This window comes from Cyphomyrmex costatus, unplaced genomic scaffold (assembly GCF_001594065.2).
Source record: "Cyphomyrmex costatus isolate MS0001 unplaced genomic scaffold, Ccosl1.0 scaffold193, whole genome shotgun sequence".
Taxonomy (NCBI): domain Eukaryota; kingdom Metazoa; phylum Arthropoda; class Insecta; order Hymenoptera; family Formicidae; genus Cyphomyrmex; species Cyphomyrmex costatus.
The window spans coordinates 1297642-1313728 of record NW_017275965.1 but is presented as its reverse complement, the minus strand read 5'-3'; the positions used below and the strand labels follow the sequence as shown (position 1 = coordinate 1313728).

The window sequence follows — 16087 nt, the reverse complement described above, 5'->3', positions numbered from 1 at the left end:
CGAGAGAGAGAGAGAGAGAGAGAGAGAGAGAGAGAGAGAGAGGAACGATTCCTTAAATGAAGATGATAAGTGACGAGAAGACAAACATTTTGTTTTGGAATCTTAAGAATGAGATGAGGATGGCTGAGGTCATTCACCCACGACTTCCTGATTCCAATGCTTGAATATGTTGCGTGTTTTGTCTAGCAGTAGCTCACAAAACATATCGCTATAAACGACACTAGTAAACGCCACAGGCTTATTTAAAGGTATCCTGTGCTCCAATGGAATTCACAATGCATTTTATAAAAGTGCATGTCATCACTGTTGTTATCTATTGATCTCTGACGTATTTTATTGAAATATATAGCGACGATGATTAATATACAGCTACTAAATATGTCCGATCTGAACATTTGTACCGGAAGTCTTAGTCATGTTGTGCAGAATATCTGGCGAGATGTGTGCAAAACTTTAAAAAGACGTTCCTCGAAAAGAACTTTTACTTACATTGCTGTTATATATCTCGAACGTATCGTATATAATTCCTCGTAATCTGGATTAGCGAACAATTGTACACATAGGTCATATTCTGCACTTACGATTTCCGTTATTCTTGAACGAATAGAACACTAAATTGGACACACATTAGAGAATTCATTTAATTTTTATACGAATAAATGCAAATATTACTCAAGGTACCGAACTAAATGAATATCCATTCGTAAAGTCTCAAACACAATTAAAACACAGACAGTAGGAGAGAGAGAACAAGGAATAATAGATTTTAACTTATTCAAAATCGTACATTTATCCCCCCCTGCTCCTCCTCCTCTTTCTCTCTCTCTCTCTCTCTCTCTTATTACCTGTTCTTTTCACTGTGTTCAAGGCTTAACTCCGTTGAATAAGTCGATTTCGATTAGAATTCACGTCCAAGGAACGTGCGCCCTTCGCTTTGTAATGGGTCAAGGTCGCAGGCGTGTCGTACATTTGGAGAAAGCCGGTTTCGGTCACTGCCATTGGCGGCGAGGTTTCTCTGAAAGAGACCTAAAAGAGCGAAAATAGAATAATCGCGTATAAGCGCTGTACTATTCCACTTTAGAGTGCTGCCCACGACTTGGCAAGAATTCGAATGATACGAGGAACAGGAGTGTACACACGTCTAGTGGAATTTGTACCCGCAAACGGTGTCGTTGCAAAATTACGCACGCCCACGTGCGTGCAACGTGCATTTGACGTGCACCCTGCTGAAAATATGCTCGTTGCAAGATACCGCGAAATCGATACATTTTCAAGGGCAATATATGGTGAAAATAGAAAAATGTGGACTGACGTGTCTGTGTCTCTTTCCACCGTTCTGTTTAAATAGGCCTAGAGAGAATTGGATTACAAGTTTAACTATCGAAAACATACTTTGCATAATAAATGTAGAATTTAATTTAAATTATTAATACTAAAAATTTACTTTTTTTTGCTTATGAATATTCATATTATTCGTTTTTACTTTATCGCACTGTTTTTTTTTTTTTTTTTTTTTTTTTTTATAGAAAATTTACACAAATGCGTTTTTTGAAAAACCTGTTTTTTCCTTTCTATTATTGTTTTAAGATATATAGAGTTGTTCTATTTTTTTTTCTATTAAAATACATGATTCATGATTTCGGATCTGTCAGTGGACTAAAATAAAAAACCGAGACGTTATTTTAACCAGAACACGTGCGGTTATTGTCAGAATTAGAATTTAATTTTTTTTATTTGTTGGGACTTGAAAACAAAATGAAAGTTGAATTCTTCTTCTAAAATGCTCTTTATTTATTTACTGAATGAAATTAATAATTCTAATTTCGGTAAAAACCGCAAATGTTCAATTAAAGTAATGTTTCATTTTTAATTTTAATCCACTAAGTGATTCTTAAGATCGCAGATAAACCATGCACATGATGCATAGAAATCAAATATATGTATATTTGTAAGATATTCATATTTTTTTATAAAAAAAAAAGATAACAAATGTCTTAAAACAATAATAGATAAGGAATAACAAATACTTTTTTTTTAAATATTTTTCGGAAAAGATTTCTAAAAACCTACTAAAATAATAACGGTGCGACAAATAAAAAATCTTCTCAAAAATTATAATTTGCCATCACATTTACAGAAGTGGAAGCTATCAATTTCCTCCTCGTTTTATCCGTACGATGTGTACTTTGTATCACTGACATATATTTCTGCGTTATGTATTTCTGTTCTATTTATGTATCGCGTTAACGTATTAAATTTTTATTAGAGATTTCCTTCACATTGTAGGGCAAAGATCATTAATACTGTATTGCACAGTACATGTTATCGGCACAAAATAAGACTGTAATTTTTTTTTTATGCACATTCGTTTATACATTCTCGAAGAACGTAAATCAGAATAAATATCTGTCACGGTATATTTAACTTCACTTTCAAAGACGTGATTAAGATAATCGGATGAATGTGACGCTGATTAAAATTAGTAGGTATTCTGTACACTATGTCGAGCGAATACCAGTTGCAAATGAATATTTTATACTTGTTACTGTCGCGGAACTGATATTCTTGATATACATATGTATATCTTTCATATTATTTCTACAGTGACTCAATTCTATGTTTCCACGAAATACTTTTTGTAATATTATATTATCGTGTTCTATGATTATAAAACACAAAAGGGATTACTGAGTATTGATAGTAGCTTTGACAAAGCAGTAATAAACAAAGTTGGGATAAGCAAATCTCTGACATATATTTCTAGAATCAAATCATGAAAGAAAACGCAACGTATTTCATTATAATTAATAAGTGAAGTTAATATAATTAGTCTATCAATAACATTATAATAATATCATTTTAATATTCATTTTAGTAAACGATAAACGTAGCCTTATGAATAAAAATTGGCTATATATTTCTAACAGTAATTGCTAATAAATAATTATAATTATTTATAACCATAGTTACACGAGTTAGTTATAATATTTGTAACTATAGTTACACGATAATTATTACTTTACTGAAAAAATGTATTGCTTTGATTTTATAGACCATTAAAACTGTGAAGGTTAGATATCGGTGGATAAACAATTTTATTACAATTTTAATCTTTAATTATTCAACGCTATTTCTGCAAAGTTTTATTACTAATTGCATAATCTTAAAAAAAAAATACATATTTCGCGTTTATAAGACAGACTAAAACGTAGAACAGAAATATTTTAAAAGAAAAATGTATAGCTACATATTCACGGACTGGCAGTAAAAAGTTCTAAAACTAGTTGATGTTGAATGAGATAAGAGTTTACTTTTCAAGATGATCCTTCTTTTCCACCGAGCATTTTTGAAAAGTAAGTCATTCTTATCGCTTTTGACAGCAAAAGACGTTATCTTTGTGCGTAATCTAGCTCCACACGTAAAAAATTGTTATCTTTATCTTATTTTCATCTTCATGAAAAAATCAAAAGTGATACAGCATGCTTGTTTCTAAAGATCGAAGATTCGTCTCGCTACAACAAACCGCAAGTTGAGAGACACTCGTATCTCCCTCCTACAACGAGAGAGATCACGCGCGGGAAACAGCTGTTCAATTTTATACCCATCTGACTTTAATACATCCCACCAATCGTGGTTCGTTAGTAATCCACTCGAAAACTGAGCACTTATCACGCACTACTATCGTGTCTGTTATCTTTCTACATATCTTGTGCTAGTTATACTTCAGCATTTACTAATAACAAGTAATAAACAATAAGTTTATAACAATTCATATGCACAGATAGTAATGAACTACATATATACCCATGAACTGTTAGCATTTCCCACTTTTCTTATACATATATATATGTATAACAATGCTTTGAACTGAAATAAAGATATACGCTATATGCGTACATCCATAATGTGTAAAATAAGACTGGAACTTCATTTAGGTCGATATTTATAGTCGATTCTTCAAAATCGTCTTAAGTGTAATCTTAAAATATATAAACCAATCATAAAGCCATATTAGCATCTTACGACGTTAAGACGATTTTGAAATAAGAACTAACTATAGCATTCGTAATGAGTTTTTATATTTAAAGATGTCTTAAAGATGTCACAAACAAATCATAGAGCTGTATTAAGGTATTAGCATCTTAAAATATTATTTGAGATTGGCTTTAAATAACATTTGATTATACATGTATAAGTACCGATCTTGATTTTAATTTTTGATTCGACAGTTAGGCCTTATTAGATTTAATATACATTAGTATATTAAAATTTTTAATCTAACGCAGTAATTATGTATTATTAATCAAAAGTTATGTTTCAATTTGATTTAATTCGGTTCAATCCGATTCAATTCGGATAAATTTGATTCAATTTAGCGTCAAAAAACTTCAATTTGCACATCTCTAGTAAATTGTCTATTTTAAATCCATTAATCAATCACATAGCAACGATCGACGCGATCCAGTATGGCAACTTTTGAGACTTAACGTTAAATGTTTACTGATTTATTTTCTCGGAGCGCTCTGCCTATACTGTCTACATACGCGAGGATACTTCATCCATGTATGCTTTTTGCACTGGGAGAACCCAATTACGCTATTCCTTATTTGCCGATGCCGGTCCGGTTTCTTGGCTTCGTAGAAATACTCTTGGAACACGTTCCTGTTCCATTTTGTATGCGAACGCGCGATTTTCTCGCAGATGCTTTGTCGTATATAGGCTTGCTTATCTTTAGCTGCAATAATGCAATCGTTTTAAAAGTCTAAATAAAATATTTTACAGTTCCGGAAAAGAATCAGCTGTCGATTTCTGTGTTTTTGTTGCATTATATTGGGCAGTTATCATTAAATGGAGTTTCGCTTATTTTCGCAAGAAGCAAGGTAACAAAAAATGTTTCGCAACGGTTATCGACAAAAGAAGACTTTGGTATCATGAAGTTTTATTTTTTTATTTAATATGAAAAAAACCGTTTAGGTGGTACAACATGATATACGGGAATGACTAACCGACGAATGAAAAATTTTTTGTGCGCGTTATGGAAAATTACGCAAAATTTTTACGCACTTGCGAATATATCATAAACTGATTATATAATCTACATTATATTTACTTGTTTCTTTTTTTTTTTAAAAAAAAAAGGATAACTTAACAAATTGCAGTATTATCGTACCAAATTATTGACAATCACGTGTTTTCCACGAATATATAATTATAGCGTCGTCAAAAACATGAATATTTAAAATATTTGATTTAAAGTTTTTTTTTCCCCAAAATTTCAGTTTAATATTTTTCTCATTATTTACATAGGGAAGCTGGTAAATGACTAAATATACAGTAATCTCTATATCTGAATAGTTGAATAACATCCGTGAAATGGTTGTACACACTACCGGGGCACCTAGAATATAATAATCAAATATTTAGATGCAAGATCTGAGATTTATTTCTGACAGCACTAATTAGTATTAACTTCTTCATGGAATCCCCAGAAAATTTTTTAATCAAAGACTTTACGTCAGAAGGAAAAAGAAAAATGTACGCTATAAATCAATTCTTCATCCCAGTCTTCGTTATCTGTTATTTCAAACGTAAATAATGTCAGATATCTACACCGCAAAATAGATTGGTTTTGCGGAATTATTGTTCACGTGATCGTTCTGTTTTCAGTTTCTTATATTAAACGAGAGGCATAAGTGGTTTGCGAAAACGTAATTAAAATTAAATAAAACAGTTGAGATTATATGAAGTTAAATATGTCATTTGTTTAATGAGAATCAGAGTCAGTTGACTGTCACGATTAAACAAATTCGAAGTTAGATCTCGAACCTCGTTGTACTTGTTATCCCAGGTTCAAAGGTTACATCATAACCTGGTTATTTGCGGTACGTTTCGTTATATGTATATTCATATTGTAGCAGTCACACTCCTTTTGTACGTTGGCCGTATCGGAAATCGTTGATAGGAACGTTGCCTGATGAGTTTTTCATGAAAACGTTTGTTTTGAAAGAGCATCGCTATTTTAACTTTTGTCGATTGCACAATGATGAATTGTACATATCATTTAATATTTCTTTGTGTGTGCGTTTTAAAACAATGTAATAGTAATCGTGCAATAAGATTATTCCTTTCATACGAAACCAGTTAGATTTCTTATTCCTATTATACATATATGTATATATATATATTAATTTAGAAATAAATACTTACTATCTGTGATTTAAAAATACACGTATTTAATCAGAGATGTTTTTGTTTTGATGTTGTTATCAAAGTAATTACATTAATTACTTTATCTCTTTTATCAAAATTGTGCTTATGGCTATGCTTAATCTAAATCTCTGATTTTAATAAATAAATAAATGCATTTGAAAAATAGTAAATGACTAGCTTCTCTGACTGCAGTGTAATTTCACACGATTTCACGGTACAAACAATGTCATAAATACGAACGCCAAATGATACAGTCTGGTAATAAAACAAATAGAACGATAATAAACGCGTACGCTTATCATTTTTAGAAGGCCATGGTATACATATATCAGTTCTAATTTTGCACATGCCATGTGGTCTAAACTTCTAAACACTAATGCGGTAACGCGAAAGTAAAACGAACTAATTTTCGTTGTTATCTGTTAGCACAAAGAAATAACGTGCAAACGAAGCCTCGATAATACCGTATCTCACATGTATGATATAAATAATTCAACGTTAGTAGTATGAAATTAATTTATCATAATACCTTATGTTTAAATGTATTACTCGGAATCTACGTTAATGTTATATATATTCCGAATGTCTCTCGAGCACCGCGGATATCAAAATTTTTTAGCAGAAAACGTTTTTATGGAATACATTTCTTCTCATTAAGGTTTTGCGGTTGTCAAAGATAAAATTATTCAAGGAGAAATGAATTATCACGTCTGTTTTCACGAAGTTTTAAAGCAAAAGACAGTTACCAAATAAATTCGTTCTAAGTGCATTTTTCTGCATCTGAAGGTAAAAATAGATATCTAATTTTGTAAAACATATATTACTGTATATTGCGCATAATATATATATGGTATTCTATCTTTGTTTAACATTCGGTGAACAAGAATAAAATGATACATCATGTGTGTATCATATATTTTAGGAATGCGATAAAGTATTCGGAACTTGGAAAAAGAACGAAGGAATACAATAGAAATATAACAGGAAATACATACAACTGAGAGAATAAATCTAGGCTTTTATACGCGATTTTAGAGAATTACTTGGCGTGATTTTTGCATCATTTCGTACAATAAAAAAAAGGATGGTTTATACTGATTTGGCAGACTGAATATCGCCAATTATATATTGACGTAAGCATAGGAATTGGGAACAAAGGTCAAAGGTTCGTCCGTTTCAGGTTGCCATCACATGATCATAAACAATTTATTTTGTTTGACGTTATTTTCCATTATTTATTGTGATTTCGAAGTGACGCACAATGTTGTCTTTTTTCTGACTATCGCCGTTGGCATGATTTTGCGTGAGCAATACTGAAAAAAAAATGGTGCTTTTTTTATCGCATTTCGGCGACCCGGCGCTATCAAAATGATCGAGGTTAAGCACAGATAATATCCTTGAACCTCGTTTTTTTTAGTCTTTATTTTATCATTTATTAGGCCGAAATCTCTGGACAAAAAAATATGTGCGCGGTTTCATTGAACTTTGCAAACGATACTTACATTTAAGTAGTCGAGATGCAAAAGCTGCAATTGTATTAAAAAATATAAAAGAATTAGTTATTGAAATCCTGTTATTTCTTAGCTCCTTGATTATGAATTAAACGTTTTAAAAATATGTTGACATAGTTACAAAATCAAGATAAAAAAATATATTTAATTTAAAAAAATGTTAAATCCCCAATTATTTACTGTTGTAAATGCAGTTATATTTATCAGTCATATTTAATAAAAATGACAGACTTTGTTTCAAAATTAGTTAAAATTCTTTCTTTAGTTAGAAACCAGTCAAGTGCATTCTAATGTAACAAATAAAAATTGTATTTCTCATGCTATGTTATACATGTTTAATAAAATAAAGTAATTACTGATAGCTTGAATGGAAAAAATTATACAAATTATACACTCTCGCCAAAACAAATTTCGAATAAAGATAACGACTTCTGTCAATTTGCGAGGACACAACACACAACACACACACACACACACACACACACACACAATTGCTTATTCATCTTGATCTATTCGAGTTTAGAAGTCTTTTGTTAGTTAAAGTCAAATGATAATGAACGATAATGTATTGTAATGTGGATATGCAGTGCGCATACCAATTTAATGATTGCAATGTTCCTTTAAACAAAACAATATTCTTATCTGGAGTTCTGTTTGGCATATTACACCATGATGACTCAGAATAAAGAACGACGAAACATTTCTCTCTTTGTACATGGATTATCCTATGACCATTGAAAAATGTACATATCATTATGGATAATATTATTGTATAAATTGAAATCACTTTTATTAATGATTCACATCCACGTTTATCTGCGCGAGATAAGGCGCACTCAAATTATGTTAATTTCTGAGAGTAATGTCCTCTTTGCTATTTCCACAGCGTGTCTAACAATGCGTGTCTAAAAATTCTCTTCTTTCAATAGTTTCAATAACTAATTTACAAAAAATTCTTAAATACATTTTAATTTTAATAATATTTACATGTAAATGAAAACGACGATTGATTCTGTTCTATGGAATGTCATTCACACTCAGTTTTCTTATAATTTATCCATGACGTCTATAGACGCTACATACACTCAAAGAATTAATTTCAAAGCAAATGACACTTTAGAATTTATAAAATGTAATTTAAAATGCAAATCATATGCAGTTGCTAAAAAATTATAAACATAATCATCTGCATAGTTCAAGATAATTACATTACGCGATATGGTAAATTTTCAGTTCGATCAATGCATTCAATGGACAATATCCAATGAATGCGAATGTCAGGACCAGCGTCCGTGATGAGCAGTGAGCACATGCCACAGGATTTTCCGCTTATTCAATTTCGCTTTGTCAAATGAAATTTTATATGAAAGCAACAAGACGACTGATCTGCGTCTGGCAGATAAGAGTGTCCAATTTCCTGGCAATTTCTCGGCTGGTCGCTTCTAGAATCAAATCGTGAGAGCCAATCGCGATTCTCTCTCCGGACAATTCATGAAAACCTATTATCGTTCGACGCCCACGAATACTCAGATCTGTCTCAACAGCACGAAGTTCGTAAAATTTCCGCATTTTTTCAGACGTACAGCGATTTTACGTATATAGTCATCTGATATAAATATAGATACATGAATTACTGATTAGCTTTGCCAAGATGTCTCCAATCGAACGTCCATCATTCTACAAAAATGTTGGCGCACGTGCGCGTTAATAATAATTTTATATTAATAGCGTGATGTTTAACGAGTATGTTTGCGCGTGTATCTTTATGTGTCTATGACACGCTTTGGGGAATTTTCCTTTTAAGTGACGGGCCTTCAATCAAGTATGAAATTTTTATAGCACAAGGACTAAACGACTAAAGCATCGGAAATGTAGGGCTACGAACAAATATGTGTCTACCTGAATGCCACTCATTTTATCCATGTTGTTCATTGAATGGCAAACAATGATAAAGGAGTGGAGAGTACTCGAGTGAGAATCTAGAACACGCCCTAGTACGTATCAGTAATTGTATCATTACTTCGTAACGTCACATGTTTTTCTTCGTATAAGACTACGGTTTACTTAATTGGTGCTACAAATGCTTTAAAGCATTCTTTGATTAATCAATTAGTAAAATTCATTCTTTTGGTTGGCCAATCAAATGCTTTGAAGCGTTTGTAGCGTTAAGTGACGACTTCTATTTGAAATTAACTATAAAATAAGAGTTTTCATGTTAATTCGATCTAATTATATGATAGGAATAAGCAAATCCGCCGTTGATGACGCAACCTGCATCTTTATTAAAGTTGATTACAATTTTACAGAAACTTAGTATATATTTAACGTCGTAGTCTCTTCGATCTTTTCAATCTTTCCGTTGATTACACTTCGCGTGATAAACAATCCTTATCAGTTGCTCTCCCAAGGAGAAAAGTAAATACACTAATCTTTATTGAACACGAATTTTTCAATGGCAAAAGGAACTTTTTTGTACGTAACAATAAATGTTAATGTATTTAGTTATTAAATTGATTATCAGTTTAATAAAAGGATATTACTATTTGTTAATGCTTATAAAGCACATTCATGTAAATATATTTTACGTAGATTTCTGAAGTTTGTTACAAACGTTGCGGTAGGTTGGATCAAAATCACAATTTTTGAGATTCGTGGTCTCAAGTAACAATCTTCTCGCATTGCATGCTTACCAGGTCGAGGTTTATTTTCAGAGCATGTATACGCAACCCGGGGACATGTCTCAAGTATGTCTATAATAAATAATTGAATTTTCACTCTAACGAGAAAAGATAAGGGATCGATTTATCGATGTTTACTCGAGCGTGCCGATACCAAATATTTCATGGACGATTGGTCGATGTTTCCGTCACGCTCTTTTGCAACAACTACTTTTCGCGTGTTTAAAAATGTAAGCAATTCGTTGCGTTTTAGGATAATACGTATAACAAAGTTCAAGAATGTGTAAAATTTTAACAAAGAAGTATTTCCAGCGGAGAACTTTAATTTAACAATAGAGAAAATTTCATTAAAATGAAGAATTTTTTAATTTGATTTAATAGTTTGTAAACTGAGCAGCGTTGATATTTAGCGAAGGCGTGTTATGCAAAGAGCATATAGGTAAAACATGACTGTAGTTCGTATTTGTCAATAATGATAGCGACACGTTAAGTAGGTCAATGTACAATGTGTAAGTTGATCCAAGTTATTCGATTTGTATTGATTTTTCAGCATTCTATGGACAAGTTAATTAAGACTTTTATATCAAGTTCGTGATTCTTTATATACATTATATTTTTTTTAAATGTCAATTTTTGCACGTACAAGTCGTCAAAATAAAAATTTTTAACATAACATTAACTCGATTGTTATTAATGTAAAATATTAAATTTTCTAAGATTTTTTTATGTTGTAATTTGTTTGTATATTTATATTACGTGATTATAAAAAATTCCACTGATTTTTTTGTGAATTAGCACATTACTTCCAGTAACATTAAAAAATGTATATATACAATTAAATTGTGTCGTGAAAGACCAACGTACAGCTATAAGCTTAATGTAAATTAATAATATTGATTAATAATATTGAATCAATAATACTGATAGTATGCATCAATATTTTTAAAACCTTACACGGTCAGTACTATTGACTATGTTTTAACTCATTCAGCTTTATGTACATAATTGTGCAAACGGTAATATGAGAACGCTTCCTTTCTTCGACGGACATTACGCAGTAAATTTATGTTAGTACCAATATATTAACAATATTATTGTTCGTGTTAAAGTATTGATGATATGATCTGCACGTCCTAATTTTTGAGAATCAGTATTATTGTCTAATAGAGAATATTCCCTACGGAACGGTACTTATGCTCGAGAATTAAGAAATCTATTATATATAGATCACCGTCAATATTTTATATCAATCTATCAATATTAACACATGATCAATAATATTATTCAATATTTGTTAATACTGATAGTATTAATCAGATAAAATTCATATTCAATAATGATAAAATTATATGCACATTTTTAATTTATCTATAACGATCTCTTATAATTTATAATTAATCAAATAATAAATGGAGGAACATATTTCCATTTATTCTGATTCAATCCTGAAATATTCATAATTTTTAATTACACACTCTCTTTCTCTCTCTCACCCTCCTCTCTCCTTTCCTCCTTTCTATCTCTCTTTCTCAATGATATAATATATAATTAATACATGTAAAAAATAAAAATATAATATGAAGAAAATACTCTTGATAAAAATATGTATCAGATTATTGCCCACGTTTAACAAAAAAAACTTTTATTATTATTAATACTTTTTTTAATAGTATTAAACACAATATTCTTTCTGTTTAAAATAAATTATATAAATGATAAGTATATCATATTATTAATCGTAATATTTATCAGTTGTTTTAATTATTGTTAGATTATTTGTTGTTAGATTATTTTTAATGTTATAGCCATTTGTGAAAATTTTTATCTTTGCAGTTTGTTTTCTTATCAATTTTATGTTGTCACAATCTGTGTCATAATTTGATGCATTTTTATTAAGATGTACTTTAACATTGCATATACGAATATATTTTATATCCAGCAAACAAAAAAATGTGATACGAAACGAAATCTATTTTAACAAGCACGGCTTGCAATTAAAACTGTCTTGATGATTGTTAATGCCAACACGTTCCGCAAATATTATTAATTAACAAAAGAAGAATTAGAAATAAAAAATGAAGTGTCTGTGTCGAATAATAAAATGCGTTATCATTAAATTTTATTTCTCGCAAATTAAGATGTATTATTGGTATTTATATATTAAATTCTAAAAAAAAATTATTTTAGTTATTCTACAAAATATTCTCATCGATCAATTAATAATTTATTATAGCTATATATATATAATTATTATATTATATTATTTAGGATTAAAATTTGCAAATTGTAATGATATCGTGTATGCTTTTTTCAGGTCTAAGCGCCTGTGAGAGGAAATCTTTCATATTCTTGAGAAAAGAACTGCCGGTACGGCTCGCCAATATTATGAAGGAGATCCATTTACTGCCGGAAAACTTACTCAAGATGCCTAGTGTTGGTATTGTAAATAACTTATATATTACATCTTTCGAAGAAATAATACACTTTGAAAAAGTCGATGTCAACGAGACCACTTTAGACAAGTGAGTATGTAACATGGGTCAAGAATCTTTTTTGGCTAGATTATAATAATCACGAACATTATTCGCAGCTCGAATTACTATATAGAAATCTTGAATTTCTTACAGATTTTGCCAAGCTCTAATAAAAATACGAAATAGGCATACCGACGTTGTTCAAACAATGGCGCAGGGTGTTTTGGAATTGAAGGAATCCCACGACGTGGATATTCAGACTGAAAACAGCATTCAGTATTTTTTGGATAGATTTTTCATGTCCCGCATTTCCATTCGTATGCTGATCAATCAACATAGTGAGTTCATCGAACATTTCTTAAATAAATTTTAGTATGACCGCATATTATTGCGCTTTATTGATGCTTTTTTTATCATATTTCAGCGCTCCTTTTTGGCGGGCAATTGAACGGGCACAGTAGACACGTAGGATGTATAGATCCATCCTGTGACGTAATCGGCGTCATTAAGGATGCTTATGAGAACGCACGATTTTTGTGCGATCAATATTATCTGGCTAGTCCGGAATTGAGAGTCAAACAGCATAACGGCAAGTTTGAACAAAGTTGATTATATTAGTGTTAGTAAGTAATTTGAGACAAATAATTTTCTATAGAGGTAGATCAAGTACAAGTTCCACAATTATTGTTTATACCATTATTTTCATACATACATGTTGTACAAATGGAGAATTATGATTATGTATGTGTGATTATGGTTACACATTTTCCTATTCGATAAGAATATTAGTAAAGGTTGTAAAAATTAATAACGGTTAATAAACCAGTTCTACTAACGTAATATTAACTTTAATCTTGATTTTATTTACCCTTTATCTTTTTCCTAATTCTAAGAATGAGAAATAGATAAACAATAAGTCAAATCGAGATTAATCTTATGATGGAATCTAATGGTGGAACTGACCCAATAAGTTGATCATAATTGTTGTATGATCCGTTTTTCAGAACTTGAACGCAGTAATGAGATTAGGATTATTTATGTACCGAGCCATTTGTACCATATGTTATTCGAACTCTTCAAAAACAGTATGAGAGCCGTGATGGAACACCATGGATGCGACTCAGACAATTATCCGCCACTCGAGGTTTTACTAGTGCGCGGAAAAGAGGATATTTGCGTGAAGGTAAAACGAACCGTTTCATTAGTGTTGCTCATTTCCTATAATGCCTAAAAATTCCTAAAATTTAATTAGTTTGCAGTGAATAATTATCACTATTTTACTTTAGATATCCGACAGAGGTGGCGGCATTCCTCGTTCACAAACGGACCATTTATTTAAGTACATGTATAGTACTGCTCCACAACCGAGCAAATCAGATGCTCATACAGTACCGCTTGCAGGATACGGTTACGGTCTGCCTTTATCCCGATTGTATGCCAGGTATCTGCACGGCGATATTGTATTGCTCAGCTGTGAGGGCTATGGAACAGACGCTATTATTTATCTAAAGGTAATATTTAAACTTATTAAAAATCTCCAAGGTTATGGGTGCGGTTGGCGCTACAAATGCTTCGAAACTTTTGATTGACCAATCGGACGAAAGAATTCTATTAATTGACCAATCAAAAAATGCTTCGAAGCATTTGCCGCATCAAATGGACCGTGGTCTATGTTTAATGAGAAATACTATATGTTGTATATATTATAATATTTGTCTTGATTGTGTTTTATCGCGATATCTTAATTGAAAGCTTACATCTTTAGGCATTATCCACCGAGGCAAATGAGCTATTGCCGATATTTAATAAAACCTCGTCGAAGTTCTATCGCACGCCGGTACCCACCGCAGACTGGAGCAGCCAGTGTGGTGGTGGGATGGCAACGAGGCAACTTAGTATGAGTCACGCTCAAGGCCACAGACTGCCTCATGGGATGGAAATCACTCATTTATAGCAAAACGCGATCGATGCGGATCAGAAAACGATTGGGTGAGTAATTTATAATAGTACGATGTAATACACTCGTAAGTTCCTTTTTCCAAGACACTGAACTTACTTCCTTCTTTTTCAGGCAGTTCAAACAAATATTCTGTCCGCGTATAACAAAGGATACTTTAATAGGAAAGATCTGTATTATCTAGATCTGTATTCGAAGCCAAGACAACTATCGAATATTCTCTACAAATATGAGAAACAACTGGTTATTAGACAGATAAAACTACACATTTTGGCCAAAGATAATATTGATAATCTCTTCCTTGTGCCGTAATTGCATTACACATATCAAATCAATTATACAGATTTGATAATTGAAGCTTTTGTTTATCATTAACACGTTTTTTGTGGTACAAGCGTAGACCATCAGATTATCTACTATGTGTTCTAGTGAAAAAATTGTAACAGGGTTTACAATTGATACAAAAAAAAAGAAGCATTTGATAAATTTTGAAGTAACAAGTTACCATTCGTTTTATAATGAATTATTGCATCCAAATAATTGGATTGCGATTACTTGTAATAATAGGCTTTGTATGACAGAATATATTTGATCATGTCATAGTTAATTATACTACAGACAATATCAGCATTTCAATTTGAAATAGCATTTTTTGTTACATTATAGCTCCGAATGTCGAATGATGTACCCTGGACCACGTTCTGAAATCTGTCAAAAAATATAATTCTTCTGTATCTGCAGAGCATTGATATATATTAATAATTATTGTATATTAATAATATTTTAATATTGATACATTAATAATAGATTTTTTTTCTAAAGCTTGAATTTTTAATACTGATCATTTTTGTTATTTTACTTTTTTTGCATCTTAAGTTGTTCTTTCTTTATTTTATCGAATAATTTTTTAAAGAAAATAATTATTTATAGTGAATATATTTTTTAGATTTTAGAAAGTAGTCTAGAAGACTAATGTAGGCGTCTACTTCCAATCGACTGTATGAGACACGTAACAAATTGCAGACTGTGATGTAACATGAAATTTTGATTTAGCTGCTAAACAATTACATCTCTTAGTGTAAACATGCACTAGATGCATGTATAGCAGATAAATTATAATTTTACGGCTATATGCCTATTGTTCCGTACGATTACAGAAAAAACTGAGCGAAGAGAAAATACTCTTTTTCGAGAAAAATATTTTATATCGCATAAATTTATGATCAGCTAATCAGTCAGCTACTTTTTAATTATATT

The 16087-nt window shown here is 31.1% G+C and overlaps 1 protein-coding gene across 2 annotated transcripts in view; it reads left to right on the top strand.

The window, feature by feature from the left end:
• The window catches only part of Pdk (pyruvate dehydrogenase kinase), a 17807-nt gene extending 2707 nt beyond the window's left edge, over nt 1-15100 (top strand). Inside the window, exons 2-8 of one of the 2 annotated variants that reach the window (XM_018538357.1) lie at nt 12714-12921; nt 13027-13211; nt 13298-13462; nt 13878-14056; nt 14160-14384; nt 14639-14862; nt 14949-15100. In XM_018538357.1, the coding sequence (XP_018393859.1) occupies nt 12714-12921; nt 13027-13211; nt 13298-13462; nt 13878-14056; nt 14160-14384; nt 14639-14827 (1151 nt within the window). In that variant the 3' untranslated portion in view covers nt 14828-14862; nt 14949-15100. Of the gene's footprint in view, nt 1-12713; nt 12922-13026; nt 13212-13297; nt 13463-13877; nt 14057-14159; nt 14385-14638; nt 14863-14944 lie in introns of both variants that reach the window. The other variant, XM_018538356.1, reaches the window with a different exon arrangement.
• The last annotated feature ends 987 nt before the right edge of the window (nt 15101-16087 follow it).